The sequence below is a fragment of the Rattus norvegicus genome, chromosome 4, assembly GCF_036323735.1.
Source record: "Rattus norvegicus strain BN/NHsdMcwi chromosome 4, GRCr8, whole genome shotgun sequence".
Lineage (NCBI taxonomy): Eukaryota > Metazoa > Chordata > Mammalia > Rodentia > Muridae > Rattus > Rattus norvegicus.
The window spans coordinates 133,162,460-133,179,529 of NC_086022.1; the positions used below are offsets into that span (position 1 = coordinate 133,162,460).

At 43.5% G+C, this 17,070-nt stretch overlaps 1 protein-coding gene across 36 annotated transcripts in view; it reads right to left on the bottom strand.

Moving 5' to 3' along the window:
* The window catches only part of Foxp1 (forkhead box P1), a 691,302-nt gene that overhangs the window by 45,114 nt on the left and 629,118 nt on the right, over nucleotides 1-17,070 (bottom strand). For all 36 annotated transcript variants that reach the window (XM_063285823.1, XM_063285827.1, XM_063285826.1 and 33 more), the window contains one exon: nucleotides 8,120-8,224. In XM_063285823.1, the coding sequence (XP_063141893.1) occupies nucleotides 8,120-8,224 (105 nt within the window). The remainder of the gene's footprint in view (nucleotides 1-8,119; nucleotides 8,225-17,070) is intronic.

The window sequence follows — 17,070 nt, forward strand, 5'->3', positions numbered from 1 at the left end:
TAATGCAGCCCACTGAAATGCTGTCGAAATAAAAAAAAAAAGGATATGGAAAATGTGGAGGTCTCAGGAACAGTTATGAATGCTGGCATGTGTCAGCTTTCTGCATCCAAACGGATGCAAATATAAAACCCTGCTAAAATTTAGCTACGAAAACAACAGGCTACTGTAAATATCGGCTGCTAGCAAAGGACTGACATTTTATTACTGTTTTCTCTCCTTTTGTTTTTGTTTTTCTTTTGGTAGAATGGCCCAGCTTCCATTCTTCTCAACAACCCTAAGTTGAGACATCACACACTGGCAACAGCTCAGGGCCGGTGGATGGACACGACAGAGAGCTGGAAGGAAGAGTGGGCCTCTAAATAGGAAGAGAATCCGATGTGGAAAGAAACATTTAGCTCTAAAAAACAAAATAAGACAGAAACAAACAAACAAACAAACAACAACAAAAATGATTACCTTTCCTTTAAAAAAAAAAGAGTAGAAGGGAAAAAGCAAAAAACTAAAACAAAGACAATGTGATTTTTAATTTCCCTTCTTGAAGACTGTAACTTGGTAAAATTTGTAATAGGCAGAATTCTACCTAAATACCTATGAGACCTGAGGATTTGTGTATTATCTGGAGGGAATGTAAGCCCTCATAAAAAAATGAGAACAGAATTATATAGTCAAGACACATTGTGGATCAAAAACACATTTGGAAAGAATGTGACCCTGTTCGCACATCTCCAAAGACCCGCCCTGGACACGATCCATTTAAGTCTCTGGCACAATGCACCTCTTGTTTATCACCATGTGGGAGAAGCTCAGAAAGAGCAGACACTAAGAGATTTAAAAAAGAAAAAAAAAATCCTTCCAAAAATAAAGCCAGCAAATGCTAAGCGAGGAGGGAGAACCGTGGGGCTTCCTCTCCGTGTGCGAGAGACACGGGCTATTTCAACAGCTGATTCCTCCCTCAAAGTATACAGCACACATAAAATAAACACGGGTCACGAAAATTAACAAATCATCATAACTGTCTCATACATCCTGGGCTGGCTGCGGAAAAACAAGATCATTCTGGATTTATATCTGTAAGTATGGGATTTCCTGGACAGCTAGTATCCACAAACAATTACACACGGGAGGAACACGGGGAGAAAGACAGCATTATTTCAAATCTGAGCTGAGCGGCGTGATTTGTAAAGGGCTGAACAGGAACTGAAGCTGAAACCTGATGCAAGCAAATTCTTCTGAAGGCACTGATGGACACTGGGCTGTTGGTCTTGGCTCCCGGGCTGTTTTGTTAGGTCACTGGGTTTTGAGGGTGATGAGGATCTCGCTAGCACAGAAACTTGAGGAGAGGCAACCAACTTAATCTCTCGATTTACATAAAATAATAATAATTTTTTAAAAAAGATCTAATGACACTTCACTCAGGAGTTAGAGCTTTTATGAGACCTGTTGCCAATATGAGCGTCTTGGAATGATCTCATCTCTCATCCTGGCTAAATTCCAGCACACAATTTCATTAACCCGGGTACCACAGGTGATAAAACTCATTTTTCCCTAAAGAGACAGCTAAAAAGTACCAGTTATACATTTATGAAGTACCAGCAATCAAAATTATGGATTTTCTAAAAGGTTTTTAACTACTTTTATTGAAAGGAAAATCGCTGTCTCAGACTTTTGCGACACTATTGCTAATAATAAATTTTACCATTTAGACATGGCCATAATATGGTAGACGGTGTCGATAAAAGTACGGGACAGAGACGAGCCTTGTCTTCTAAGTAAGGCCGGAAGTGAACACGAGACACCGAAGGTAACTAATGCAGCGTTAAAGCCGAGCATCTGTGGTCTTCTACGTCTGCTGTACCCTCGCAGCTCCATGAAGAATTACCTTCCCCGGTCAACATTCGAAAATACTACCAAGTTTTTCAAGGAATGCAAGATTTAAGTTTCATTTCTCAGTAACAGTGCATCCAAACATTATTTGCTTCTTTTCTTGTTTGTGTTTTGTTTTTGAGTGTAGTGGCCTGTTTGTTATGGACCTATCTCTCTCTCTCTCTCTCTCTGTGTGTGTGTGTGTGTGTGTGTGTGTGTGTGTGTGTGTGTTTTTGACGAATTTCTCTAAACTTTTCTATACAATATTCTCCATATCACTAGAGGGCACTGTGGTCTTTGGGCCACTTTGACCTCTTTAAGTACTAGGGAAGGTCTTGAACTCTTAAGAGAAGTCAAAAAGATTAAAGAAGCTGGGTTTTCTTGTTGTTTTTTATTTTTTATTTTTTTAAGGGGAAAAGCATTTTCCCCTTCTTGGGAACATCCCACTTTTATTCTTTTAAAAGCAACTCTAGCAAACACAAGGTAAGTAGAGAAGTCATGTTTGCGGAACTACAAAGCTCATTTTGCAACTTCCCTCAGGTCTGACGTGGGAAAATTCATACCTATGATTTGGAAAGACTGCACTGGTGAAGCTGGTCCTAGATTTGCACACGCCCAAATTAAGGGCAGTTACCCCCCCTCCCCCATCTGCTGGTTACCTGTGCTCCAGAGCTGACTGGGGGTAATTTCCCTGCAGAACATTCAGGCCGGCAAGCCCCAGAGCCACAAGTGGGTTTGAAACAATGTATGATATCCGGCCTCCCTAGACATGTATTAGCATATACCTGGTTCCTTTAGCACTGCTTTGTTTTTCCAAAACCACAAACACAGTTGCTGGAATTTCGTGTGGAAGTGCTTAAGGGGCTGGAAGTTAACACCTTGGTGAGGCGTGCAGCCTCTCCGTGGCTGTGAAACAAAGGCCTCTTTGTCGGGGGTTTCTTGAAATGTTTTCTTAACATGTTCCAAGTAGTTTTAGGCAGGGAACTAAAGTAAACAAGATGTTACCATGATAAAAACACTTGTGAAAACAGTACAGAACACACTTGGTTTCTTTCACATGGAACTCTCTCCCAAGTTTTGAAAAGTAAAATTCACCGAATAAAAAATGTTTAAAGCAATTTACCAAAGAACCCTCTTGTTCTGCCTGTAGCCCCAACCTTCTGGAAAGGGTCAGAGTTCCATCTCTGGCCGTTCTCTGTCATGCTATTCTCATGTCTTCCATTAGGAACCCACAGAAAACCTCTTTCGGCTTTCATAAACTACGCACAACTGACTAACATGTAAAGGCATGCCTGTTTTACTTGCCTTTGTCTGAATGGAACCTTTCTGCATGAAAAATAACCAAAAAGGGGAAAAAAAAAAACAAAACCAAAAAAACCAAAAACCAAAAAAACCTTTTCAAATGGAATACTATGCAAGGATACAAAGTAATCAAGTCACACAAAGGACTAATTAGGAGGAGGCGAGGGTGTCACTCAGGGTCAAGCAGGGTGCTGGCCCAGCGTACACTGGGCCCTGGGTTTCACCTCCAAAGCAAGGTGGGGAGTGGAGGATGGGTGACTAATGGAGAAAAAGGTACTGTGTCCAAGCACTTCAGAAGCCATAGCCTGGTCTGAGCATACACTCAAGCTGGAAAATGGGGAGGACGGTCCTAACCGAGAACTTTCCAGTCCACTCTTTACCTCTCCAAAGCCTAGTGGAAGCTGTGTGCTTTGTGTCTTTGTCTTAAAGGGGAATAAGCCTAACTTCATATCCTTACAGTAAAGACTAATACTGACTGGTCTGGAAACAGAGACTGAGGGGATGGAGAGATGGTTAAGTGTAACAGCTTCCCCTCTGAGAAGGCCTTGAACTTGCTTTTGTTCTCAGGATTTGGAGCAATGGACACTAGGATGCCATCGAGGCAAGCAGAAGCACCTTCTGGCATCAGTAAACCCCCAAAATATCAGTCACGTGACAACTCTGCTTGGGGAGATTTGAGAGAGAAGACAGTGCCCAGAACTAAAAGTTCAATTTGTGTGGGGAGAAACAGGCTATGGGCAGGGTCTCTGCAGGCTTGGGGGAAAGACAGCCACGTACATTTCGAACAGTGTACACCTCTGAAATAAAGGTCCCGTGGTGACCCTTGCTTGCCTTACGAACAAACCCTGTGGAGAAGGCGTCACGTAAAGGCTCTGGTCTTCATTTTCTGTCAACTCTAATACTTCTTCATCAAGTTCTTCATCAAGAAGAGAAAAAAATACACTTCTGCCTTTGTCCCTGAGCCTCCTCTCTCCATCAACAGCGACTGTCTAAATGGAGTTGTATCCTGATTTACTTTTTCTGACCCCCTGTGGCAATCACACCTACTACCTGGAATCAAACGGCACTGCAAAACAAGAACTAGGCCAACATGAGGAACATGACCTTTCAGACACCAAACCTGTGTGATGCCAGGCTGGAGAACCTCAGAGCCAGGGGCGTAAAACCTGTGGGTGTTGGAGCAGATCACAGTCTCTGCTATGCATGCACATACCCCAGGCTACCTAGCCAACAGAATCCAGGAGGCACAAAGCAGTCTTCAGTTGGAAATACGAGGTGGCGCCAACAATGTGACCCTGGATCAAAGGCCATTTGCTGGCTGGTATGAGGGGCACAGGCATGCTTCTTCCTCACTTGGACCCTGCTTGTTTTAGAGTGATGGGGGACAGGACTCGGTACATTAAGTCCACAATGTCATTCCACCCTCAGGACTAGACTGTAAGCAACTTTCTATCTTATCTCAGAAAACAATCCTCGATGCCTTCCCTAAATACAAGATTGGGAACTTCTGGATATTTGAAACTATTGCTCCTCAAATATACGCCAGTGTTTGTAAAGGCACTTCCCATGGTGTGCCTTTGGAGTCTAACAATTCCAAGAGCTCATCATTAATACACCCATTAATACACCGGACTGCACATGCTAGTAGCCACTAAAATGCTACACAAACGACCACCCGTAAGAGTAGCCCCATTCCTGACCTGCCTTTAAAACAAGTAGAAAGCAATTCACTAATTTAAAAACCTTCTCCCAGATGGCACAGTGCGACTGCCAAGACTGAGACTGGAGCTCACAGTAGCTGGGTGACCTCGGGTAAATCACTCAAACTCTGATCCCTACTGCCTTAACCGAGCATTCAAAACGCTATGACATTTTCCCAGGTAGTTGTGAGGATTAAATTATATGTATTAATACATATTATTACATATCTGAAACGTCTCCATTGCATATATAAGACTGTGTAATTATACACCATGAAAAAGTGACTAGTGTCAATCTGCTCACACCACAGATATGAATGGAGGGGGCTTATGGACAAGTAGAGCCAAGATTCTTCCAGAAACTTCCACCTGGTAACCTGAGGAGAAATGCTTGAACTCTTATTCACTCACAACAGTGTTAGAACTCCAGGAAACCATGAGGCATTCATTGGAACTGCAAGAGTTTACCTAGAGCAGACAGATTTCTCTTTGGGGCTGAGCGGAGATGTGCTACTCTAAGTCTCCAAGGTGACTTACATGTTTTCCACTTCATTAGGCAAGATCCTGAACCTAAAGAGAAGACCGAATCTCTAAGCGTTAAAATCTTGCTGCAAAAGGAGGGAAAACTGAGATCCCAAATCAGGCTTCTGCCATGAGAATGTTCACTTTCGTTTACTTAGTTCAAGCCTCTCATCCCCACTCCCAGATACATCATGTGTACGAGTCCCTTTGCGCTGGGGCAGAAATGGAACGAAGTTTGGCTCAAAACTAGAACAGAGGGCTTAATCTGGACCAATGGAGGTCTCTACACAAGGCTAGAGGGCTTAATCTGGACCAATGGAGGTCTCTACACAAGGCTAGAGGGCTTAATCTGGACCAATGGTGGTCTCTACACAGGCTAACAAGGAAGAAAGGAGAAAAACCTGCACCGAGTGAGGGGTAATCCCATGACATACAAACCTGTTTTCTCCAATTCCACTTAGAAAAGTTCTAAGAATGAAGGCAACAGAGAAAATCAGAGCTACGGGGACCCCAAAGGGCAGCATTCCCAAGCCACCTGGATCCTGGCACGCCTTGCGGGAGCTATGCTACGGGAGTTCCGGTTGATACCAGCTCATGTTCACCCGCTGCCTCTACTCTTCTTTTCTTATATCAACTCAAGTCAGGTTTGTACAACTTGCAAACAAAGTCTTCTGAAAAATACTGGCACATAAGCAAACAGTAGGAAATAAGCAAGCTATATTGCAAGTTGATAGCGGGCACTCCAGTTCCGCTGAGCAAACAGGAACCAGGAGCATGTCATGCCATGTGCAAAACCACAATAAAGGCTGGAGAGAGGGTTTTCAACCCAGAGTCAGGCTCCTAACATCCTGAGCGGTGAACGGGGTTCTTGTTTGTAGGAGGTAAATCTAGGCTTCAATTCAAAAGATCTCTGCAGTTTTTTTTTTCTCTCCAACTTTAGAAGTGGTTTGAATTATTCGCTCTTTCTACATCCTGAGGCCTAGCCGTAGCTTAACTGCCAGCTCGTAGCACAGGAACCTACGACACGAAGGCGATCAGGATTAGAAATACTTTGACCATTAACGAAAGTTTTTTAAATGGGTGGAAATGGGGCACTGGCAATGCCTTTTCTGTCCCTAGAGTTGATGATACATGTCAGACGAGTGATGACAGCAGTTTTATACTTCAAGATTTTATAAACATAAATCACGTTGACCGATGCTTGCCAGCCATTCTATGGGAGAGTGGGATCTGTAATGTCTTTACTCAGCACTGGTATAGCCAGGGAAATCGGAGTTTCCGGGTGCATCCTGCGAAGCTCTTTTCCTCTCATTGGATAAATACGATTAGGCAGACGAAAGGATGGTAATACAACAGATTCCATGAGCGAGCTGCAGTGAGGATAAAGCTAGCGCCTGCTTATCTCAATGTTAATGACGCAGTCAGGGAGGACTGTTGCTTCTCTGATGTTGACACTTACTAGCTTTTTGGGACACAGCCTACCACAGAATAAGGATACGATATGAAAAGCTATATAATGAGTTCAAAGCCTCCTATAGCATTGCCATTATAGTAAAATATTCACATAAAATTACCTGCAGGCAATACTATAAGCATCTCTAGGGGTGGCTGCACTACTGTGCTCGTGTCTAGACCATAAAGATGGCCATAAAGGATGCTCTCACCCTACAGAAACCGTCATGTGCCCCGATGTACAGAAGCTGTATGTAATGCATGCTAAAGAGAAGATGATACTTCTGTGGTAGCCCAAATGAGAATGGCCCCCCGAGGCTCATAGATTTCAATGCTTAGTCCCGAGTTACTGGAATTACTTGAGAAATATTGGGAGGTGTAGCCATGTTGGAGGAGGTGTGTCATTGGGGGTGGGCTCTGAGGTTTCCAAAGTGCACACTAGGCCCAGAGCCTCTCTCCCCGCCTGCTGCCTGCAGATCAGGATAGAAGGGTCTCAGCTACGGCTCCAGGTTCACGCCCATTTGCTTTCTGCCATGATGATCACAGACTAATCCTCTACAAGTACGAGCCAGTCCCAATTGAAGGCTTTCTTGAGAGAGTTGCCTTAGTCACGGTGTCTCTTCACAGCAATGGAACACTTACACGACTGTATTCAGTACACTGGCCAAGGATTCAGCATGTGGTTTATAAGTGATGCCAAGAACACAGGGTAGTTGGTCAGATTGTTAACCAAGTTGACAGCACAGGAGAGGGAAGGAAACACAGGAGAGTTGTGAGGCAGAGAGATCCAGTTCAAATGGAGAAAGTGAGCAGCCTGTTTTGGCAGAGCCTATCAGCTCCACAGCTTGGGACGAGACAGCCCGAGTTTATATCATACATCTGCCCACTTCCCCCTGTGAGGAGAGTGATCTCAACAGAAGCCACCCACTACAGAGGTTAAGAAACCAAGATGGCGGCACTGTCTCAGGATACCGTGTCAAAGAAGGGGTCCGGTCACCAAACTATCAAGGACCATTCTCTGAAACCAATTTTCTAAAGTTAGGCTGGGGTACGTGCAAAACCAGGGAGAGCTGAAGAATTAAAGGTGCACCGTGGGCTTCTCTCTGCACCAGGGTTTGTCTGGAAAGCTGACTGGTATTGGTGCCTTCCCTTTAAGTCTCCTTGCCATGGCAGGGCAACCCTCCAGGGACAGTCTCCAACAGGAAGTCAACCTGATGGGTGGAGGGGGACAGCATGAGGGACAACTGCAGGACAGAGAAGACAAGGCAGGTGATCCTTACTTTAGAAAGGCCGGGAAGTCGTCACAAACTGCTTCACAGCCTGGCCACTTGCAGACACCATGTCCGTAGAGAGGGTGGCTGTGGGGGTGCTCCTCGTGGGACAAGCTGCAAGAGAACACACAAGGCAAGAGGATGAGTACAACAGCCTAGAGCGTGCACGTGGCCCAGGAGAGCGCCCGACACACCTCACACTGTCATTCCCCAAGGAGTCTAATTAATCCTGATGGTTTTCTTTCCTTTTCTTTTTTTTTAAGCAAGAGTTAAACTATGAGCCTGGAGATTACGTTCTAAACACATTTAAGTATAATTACCTGATGTTAGGAACATACCTCCATGTGTGAAAAATGTTTGACAGGGTTTTGTTTGAAGCAAAGCTCTCTACTCAGACAGCAAAGGTTGCTGCAAAATGGCCACACTGAGTGTACACAATACGACTGGAAAATCTGTATGAGTCGTGGCTCTCATATTTTTCCACACAGGACATTTCATGCTTCTTCCTCCTCTCCTCTCTATGAAAACAGCTTTCACAAAATTGAATGTGTCTTGTCCTCTTTTTTTTTTTTTTAAACTAGTTTTGTCTAGGAAAAACTATTAAAATAAAAAAGTGCAATACTGAAAAAAATATTTTTCAGGGCGCATATGTCCATACCAGTGATTAGCTTAGAATTAACCTGTGGTGGTGGGAAGTTTGTATTTCTCGAGTTACTGACAGCAAAGTAAACTACATGTGGGCAGAAAGGGGTTAATGCTCCAGTGGGGTTCCAATCGATAAGTAATGATCTGACCACTAGGATCAAGTCAGGGGATGCTTTGATCTGAGCCATGTGGTGCACAGGGAGGAGGCTAGCCAGTCTCAAATATTTTCTCTATCCACATTTCCCTCAGACATATTATTTTTACAGTCACTTCCATAACTTCAGATTCCATCAAATAGAAATGTAGACTGAGCAGGAGCTCTGGTTTCTACTCAGACAACTCTCCCTCCACAGAAAGGGAGGGGATATCCTGCAACTCACTCTGCTGCCTCTCCCTGGTTTGAACAGATATACATGCGTGTACATGCGTGCACACACACACACTCACACACACGCATGCGCAGCTATCTTGGACTTTATCCTACTAGTGAGAGGCCTTTTCATGTACCACATCCTTAGACTGTAGGTACAAACTGATGCTCCCGGCCCCTCCCTTACGATAGAACCAATCCACAGCTAGCAGATTCCAAACCTTCAAATGCAGAGATTCTCAGTGAGCATGCCAGAGAGTAACACCTCCCAAAGGCAATGAGGGCCCCCTTTGTTTTTAAAATCGCTTTGCCGGAAGTCTAACAAAGTGAAAATACTAAACATGGGAACCAAAAGAAAAAGGAAAAACTGAAAACAGTAATTTGCAATGGTAGCAGAGATGTCCACCTTGCAAGAAAAGGACATAAACCAGAGAATAAGGGTACCAATATGGAAATTTGTGAAGCCAGTGGCAGAGGGGCATTCTCTAAGCACAGAAGGTAAAATCCCACCGGATCCAACAAAGGTGTGGGCTTGTGCATGAGCAGTTACAAATCACTAGTAGTCTTAGAACTGAAAGACTGCTTCACCGGCATCAAAACCCTCACACAATCAGAGTAAAGGCGCGAGTTATCAGAGATGCTTTTTCTGAACGCTTTCAGAAGCATCCCGAGCCCACTAATTATTTTCTCTAGCTATGATGAGAGGCTAATTGAAGTATTTTCCTATACTGAAGAATATACATGCATGTGTATCTAAATGTATATAGAGAAACATTTGGAAAATACTGGGAATAAATATCCTAAAATACACACTTCAGTGCATGAGGAACTATAATCTTTCTACTTAATGCCATTTTGCTTTGTAAACCTTTAACATTTTTATTTTATTTTACATGTATGTTTTATCTGCACATGTATATATGTACCATGTGGGTGTCTGGTGCCTGAAGACGTCAGAAGAGGATGACAAGATCCCATGATATTGGAGTTAGACAGTTTACAAGCCACCATGTGGGTGCTGGGAAGTGAATTCCGTTCCTCTGCAAGAGCAGCCTGTCCTCTTACGCACTGAGCCATCTCTCCTGTCACTTTGTAAAAAAATGAAGAAAAAAAAAAACCCACCTCAAGTTATCAACTAGTCTCTAAAACTTTCACCTACTGATAGGGAACATGGAGCTACCTTCTGTATCTGACTTTAACCATGTCTGTAATTTGCACACTAGGATGTCTATAAAGAGTGTCAGAGATAAAACTTATTAGGCTAAACATCTTGGCATACACTGATCTCTACCAAAAGGCGCATTCAGAGAAACTCAGAATCAACCAGTCAATGATACTAAGATGGACTTCCCTGGGAAAAGACCACCAGCCGTGCCTGCTGAGTGCCTGAACCTGTGTCTGTCAGTGTAGAAGCCAGAAGTCTTGGCTGCTGAGAACATAAAATTCTTATGACAAGAACTGTAAATGGCGCTCAGTCTAGTCAAGAATCCTCAATGCAACCTGCACAGCTCACCACAATGCTTGCTGCCCGCCTGGCTTTTTTTTTTTTTTTAAATTAACTCATGAATAAAAACTCTTTCCCGCCAAATGTTTATTTCTACTTCAACTTGGAATCAGCTACAGGATGGAAAGAAGACTTTGGTCCTGATACCCAGAGCCTAAACAAACAGCCAGCCACCCTGTGCACAGAAGCACGTGCTTATTTGTTAATTTAACTGAAACCACCTTTTCTTATTTCGAAAAGATCACATGCTCTTGTTGTCACAGTGCTGAGTTGGCTGGCACGGTAGCCACTCGCCCCACCCCGCCCGAGACATCACTGGTCACATTTTTGTGGTCGCTGCTCTGTATCTCACCAGCTCTCCCTACGTATTGTGTAACTGAATATGTTTGAATATTGCACTGCCTTGAAGAAAATACTTAGGTTCGGATGGGAGAAGAGGTTGGCAGCGGTACCCCAGTGGGACCTCGGAGAGACTCTTCAGAGACCAGCAGTTCAACACTGGGAGATGCACTGGAACCCAAGGAAGGCTGAGTATTACCTCACAACTTCTTACACCTTTTATGAGGGTTTTACTTTGCAGATTGTCAGAAGCCGTTGACATGCAATTGTCAAAAGTTGTATACACTCGCACACACAGTAGGAAAAGTAGCAAGCACCACTCAAGACTAGATTCACAGTCTGCCATTGACTCTGTTGTCATAGGAAAGCTGCCCAGACCCTGAGGACTATAGCTGAGGCTGGCTTTTGGCTCCCCGAGTCATTCTGTACACAGCCACCATGGAGCCCAGTCACACCTCCGGATAGAAACTTTGACGTTTCATCAAGAGAGTATAAGGAACATTAGATTTGCACTGCTTTCTGGCTTCTGAAAAAAGGGCTAAAAAAGAAAACACAAATTTATCGACTTTGGTGTATTTCAAGCTCCAGGAAAAACAGGCTGAAAGACAGCGGGCAGATGAGCTTCTGAGAGAGGCCACCAAGACTCAGCATGACAGAAACTAGTCACAGGTGACCGTGAGGAGAGAGTGGACTGGATTATTAACGTCTGTGAGAAATGCTTGCCAGGCTGGCTTTTAAGATGCTCAAACACATGTACTCAAAAGGAAACTATGAAAAGTTTGGATCAATTGGTTCTTTCCTTCCCTTTCTTCACTTCCTTTCCCATCCCCCTTCTTCTCTCTTTCTTTGCCCAGGTGGCTTTGAACTCCACATAGCCAAGAATAACCTTGAATTCCTGATCCTCCTCTAGTCACCAACTGCCAAATCCTGGGATTACAAGTGTACACTAGACTATGCCAGGCCTCAGGTCAAATGTTCAATAAAATTTTAGTTTACTATAACTCTCGGGTTGAATATTCCTATAGGCAGTGATCACTGATTCTCACACACTGAGCACCTCATACCAAGCTCAGTCAACGCTGGAGAGATTTGTCAATGAGAGGACAGCAAACGCCTTGTTCCTATTTCATTTTGCTGGGTGACACACTCCGTATTTGTTTTCCCTTATTCTTGTAGGTAAAGGCCAGCATTATGCAAACCCCCGAGAGATATTGCTGAAGATAATTTGTATTACTAAATTTTATTCAGACTATGTACAACGCAGACAGATACGTTCCAGAAAAGCCAATTGATTTACATCTTTCCTGATAATCCTTGCTACGTAAGAACTAAATATAATTTTTACCACGAGAACAGTGGTAGTGCTGTAGACGTGAAGGAGTCAACGTGCCAGGGAACGTATAATGACATACAGATATGAGCTAACTCCTGACACTACATGGTACTTATCAATGCGTTTACATTTGCTATGGTGTGATGCCTCCGTTTCCAATGACATTTGCTAGGCTATTTCTGTTCCATTTATTTTCCCGACATTGACACACACCAGCCACAGTCTTTACTTCACATTGGTGGTGGAAAAGATTCTCTTTTCAGTCAGTGCTGGAGCTTGAACCCTGGGCCTTGTGAATCCTGGGCAAAACGTGCTACCCACTGAGCTACATCCTCGGGCCTCTTGGGTTAGTACGGATGAATGAGTTCACTTTACACTCCCCTGTTCACTGCCTAGCTAAGAGTGGAAACTGAAATTCTTCCCGTCACCTGCCACAGCGACTACTTCTCAAGATTACAGTGTGCAGACTTCAGGGACACTCAAGCTGTGGGTCCTGGTGGTGAGCAAAGGCAGAGGAATTCTTGACTAAGGAGACAGACTATGGACCTCACCAAATCAAACACGTCCTACATGTTTGTACACATCCGCTTTGCTATATAAATCAATTCCTCCATCTACAAAGGCTGCAACTAAATATTTAACGTAAGTGGCACATGGTTGCACATGTCTCCTGAGTCCCTCCCTGAGCTCATTTTTGTCCTATCCCAAATTTGCCTACTTGGTCTTCTAAAACTTGATTCATTTGTAGCAAGAGCCAACAACAGTGTCTACTGTGCACACCCCTCTCCCTAACCACCCATCACACCAAAATTACAAACTGTTCTTTAGTTTGCTGTATGTGGTTAAGTCATGGAGAGCTGTGTTGATCTTTTTGCATTGCTTAAGATCATGATTTTGTTGCTCCAGAGAATCATGCACATCATGAAGAGTTCGCCCACTTAGAATATGTAATTCAATGATTTCATATATATTTGGAGTTACAGAACCACTACCAGAGACTCGTTAGAAAATAATTGTATCGTCTCTATAGAAATTCTGTACCTAGCAACAGGCACTCCCCTCCTTCCTGCTGCCTGCAGCCCCCTATTACCTGCTCCCAGGCCCCAGACATGTACTGCACATTTCATACAAACACCATCAGACGGCATGAACTCGCTGGTGGATGGCTTCTTTCACTTAGCGTGTTTTAGAGGCTAACACACCCAAACTGCAGCTTTTCAGGGCTCAATACTAGTCTACTGTATTTATGCAGCACATTTTTTAAAGCCAACAATTATGTAGTGAACAATTTGGGCTGTTTCGCTTGTTGGCGCCTATGCACGCTGCTGTTATAGGTATGTCCATTTACCTACCCATTTAAATCTGTTTAAGATTTTTTTCATTTAAAGTTTTTTCTCAGAATTCTATATATGAACACTGTGTTTATATCATTTGTACCCTCATTCCTCCTATATACTCCTAACTCCCTCTCAAATTCATGACCTGTCTTTCCTTAATTATTATTTACACATGCACACATGTATGTCTACTGAGTCCACTTAGTAGGGCTCTTACGTACATGTGTTGAGGGGTGACCACTTGGGATCGGGTAACCCCTCGGGGGTCTCATCCCTAGAGAAGACTGATTCTCCCTCTCTCGGCAGCCTTTCACAGTCGACGGGCCTTGTGAACCGTCCTCCATCCACGATGGCAGGAGAGCTGGGTTGTCACTTTGCAGGTCTAGTCTAGGGAAGCGTGTTCCTGCGATCTCACAGGTGCAGCTGCACCCTTCTCACTTTTTTTTAATTTAAAGCAATTTCTTTTTATATTCCCATCAGGGCTTTCTCTTCCCTCGCTTCCCCATTCATCCGACGCATTGCCCCTCCCCTCCATCCTTCACTACCACTCTCTCTTTGAAGATAAACAGGCCAATAAAAACAGGAGCAAGTAAACAGAGTACACGTTTAGAAATCAAACTGTTGGGCTGTATCGTAACTTCAATTGTATTTACTTATATCTATCTATCTATGTATCTATGTATCTATGTATCTATGTATCTATGTATCTATGTATCTATCTATCTATCTATCTATCTATCTATCTATCTATCTATCTATCTATCTATCTATCTATCTATCTATCTATCTATGTGACGGATTTGAATTACCATCCTCTTTCTCCAGCTCCCAAGTCCTGGATCCCAGGCTGGCCACCCATATCTGGTTACATGGTAACTGGTTGCAGTCTCAGCACTAAGTTACATTCCCATAAGGGCTGCTGCAACTTCCCCACTTTCTCCCCTACTGTAGCTCTCTCATTTTCTAAACAGCTCACATGGAAGGACAGCTTATCCTCCCTCCCCCCACTTTACACCTAAGTACGTAGCAGGGCTGAATGTATTCTCCTGGCTGACTGGCCATTTGCACCTCTTCCTTAGAGAAATGCCTAGAGAAATTTCTTCCTTAGAGAAATACTCAAATCCTTTGCCTATTTTTAACTGCATTGTTTTACTGTTGCTTTTTTTCCTCTCTCCCTTTTTCTGGATACAAATGTCTCAACAGCTGTAACTGCAAATGTTCACATTCATTTGGACTGTTTCCGACTTTCTTGATGGTGTACTATGAAGAATAGGAATTTTTAATAAAGTCCACTTTATGCATTTTATGTTCTTGCCTTTCACTTTTGACCTAACATTCAAAATACTGTTGCCTAACTGAAGGCTTCTGAGAGTTTTGTAGATTTCCCTCTCTCTTGCTCTGTGATCCACCCTCTGTCAACTTTTGCATATGATGCGTGGCAAGGTTCCGTTCTATCCTTTTGAATGTCACCTGGCACGATCTGAGGAAAAGATGACAGTGTTCTTATCTGAGTGGTCCAAACTTTTGCTGATGGTAAGCTAAACCCAAGTGTGACATCAGGATTGTGTTTTTTAACTCCACTAACTCCAGACCCCCTTTCCTGTGTAGTGTTCCATTCACTGCATTTTTTATTCAATAATAATAATAATAATAATAATAATAATAATAATAATAATAATAATAAAAAATCTCTAAACCTCACAAAACAACCCCTGAAATGAAATTCAATGATAACTCTGGGCTTGACGAGTGGGAACAGGAATAATACATTCTAAATTAAAATAAAGTCTTACAGCTGGACTAATTGAAGGCCTACAGGAAAACTTGTCCTAGCCATTGATCTCCCCTGGGCTGACAAACCATTCCAGAATGTGCTGTGGATGTTGTTGACGGGTTAGTGGACATAGACTTGGGAGCTGTGTGTACTATTTCTACCTAGGGAATCAGGAGTTCGGCCGAAGAAGTCTCCATTTGCTGATATTGCTGTGCTAATGGCTTCTCTACTGTCCCTCTCTACTTCCTCATTAAAAAGACGGAGGGAACAAACCACAAAGGAGGCCCTCCCTGTGGTAAAAAAAAAAAAAAAAAAACTCCACCAAAGTTCTGCCAAAAACACCACCTAAAACACATCCACGTGGCACATCTTGTACCCAACTCCAACTGGCCAATAATAGTTCATGCTAAGACTGGACACCTCGTGAGCCACGCTTCCTAGTGAGGTGCCGTGTTATCTACAGTGCTGCTTCTCCGCTCTCCATCTCCTGCCTGTTGCAAACACATGGGACCAATCCCCTTTCGACCTCCTGAAGAACTCTCTTCTATCCCCAAGAGGCCACTTTCTTTGTAGCCACCACTCCAAACGTCCACTGAGTGAGCTAGCAGACAGCTCGCATTTATGGACTGCTGGCTCTAAGAGATGCATCCAGTGTGCTGAAGATGGAGTCCTTTGTATCCCATGACTCCTGACTGCTCAAGCCTCTCCCTGTCTCCTATGTTCCCAGTTCCCTGGCCTCCTTTCCCCAGTCTTCTTCAGGTTCACATAGTAACAGTGCAATCACAGAATCCTGCCATCCCATGTGAACCTCACGTGACTGAGTGGGAAGGTTCTGCACACTTCCAGCCCAAACACTAAATGAGATGTTTCTGATGTCCAGTTCCCTTGATGCACAGTTCCCGGGCCATCTGTAACAGTAACAAAAAGGCCCTTACATCAACATTAATCCATGCTCACAATAACCACAAATGCTAAAGGAAGCCATGGCTGTTTGAAGCCTTTCCACCTATCCATGCCTTTGTTCAATGTTAACTTACACACACACACACACACACACACACACACACACACACACACACAGAGAGAGAGAGAGAGAGAGAGAGAGAGAGAGAGAGAGAAAAGAAAAAGGTCCCCATTTGTTTCCTTCCTCTCCCCCACTTTTTACAGCCCTTACTCACTACTTTGCCACTGTGCTATGATTTCAATGAGACTCTAAGTACCATTTTCGGAGCTTCTTAGGTGTAAATATGAGACGAAAATTTTGATTTGAGAGCTTTCTGAGGAGGATGTTATGCAAGAAGATACTATCAGACTTCAGTTTTAAGGCTGTGTTTTCTAAAACAAGTGTAAAAAGTCTGGGAAGCATACGGCACATCAGCTTGAACCAAACATGCTCAACCAAGTAGTGGCACCAACCAGGAGGAGATGGCCGTAGACCACGACCGCCCACAACCACTAAACCCACAATGTAAAACAGGATTCGAACACGCAAAGCTGCCCAACTTTACAGTCAGTGTTTATTCTCAGAACGTCTTGGTTTCTACTCACGGCCTTCTGCTTATCTAGATCACAGGAAACTGCTGAATGTGCTAGCACCGTAACTGCTCAGTCTTAACACCTTATGAAAGTTGTTAAAGAATATATTAACTAAGAAGCAG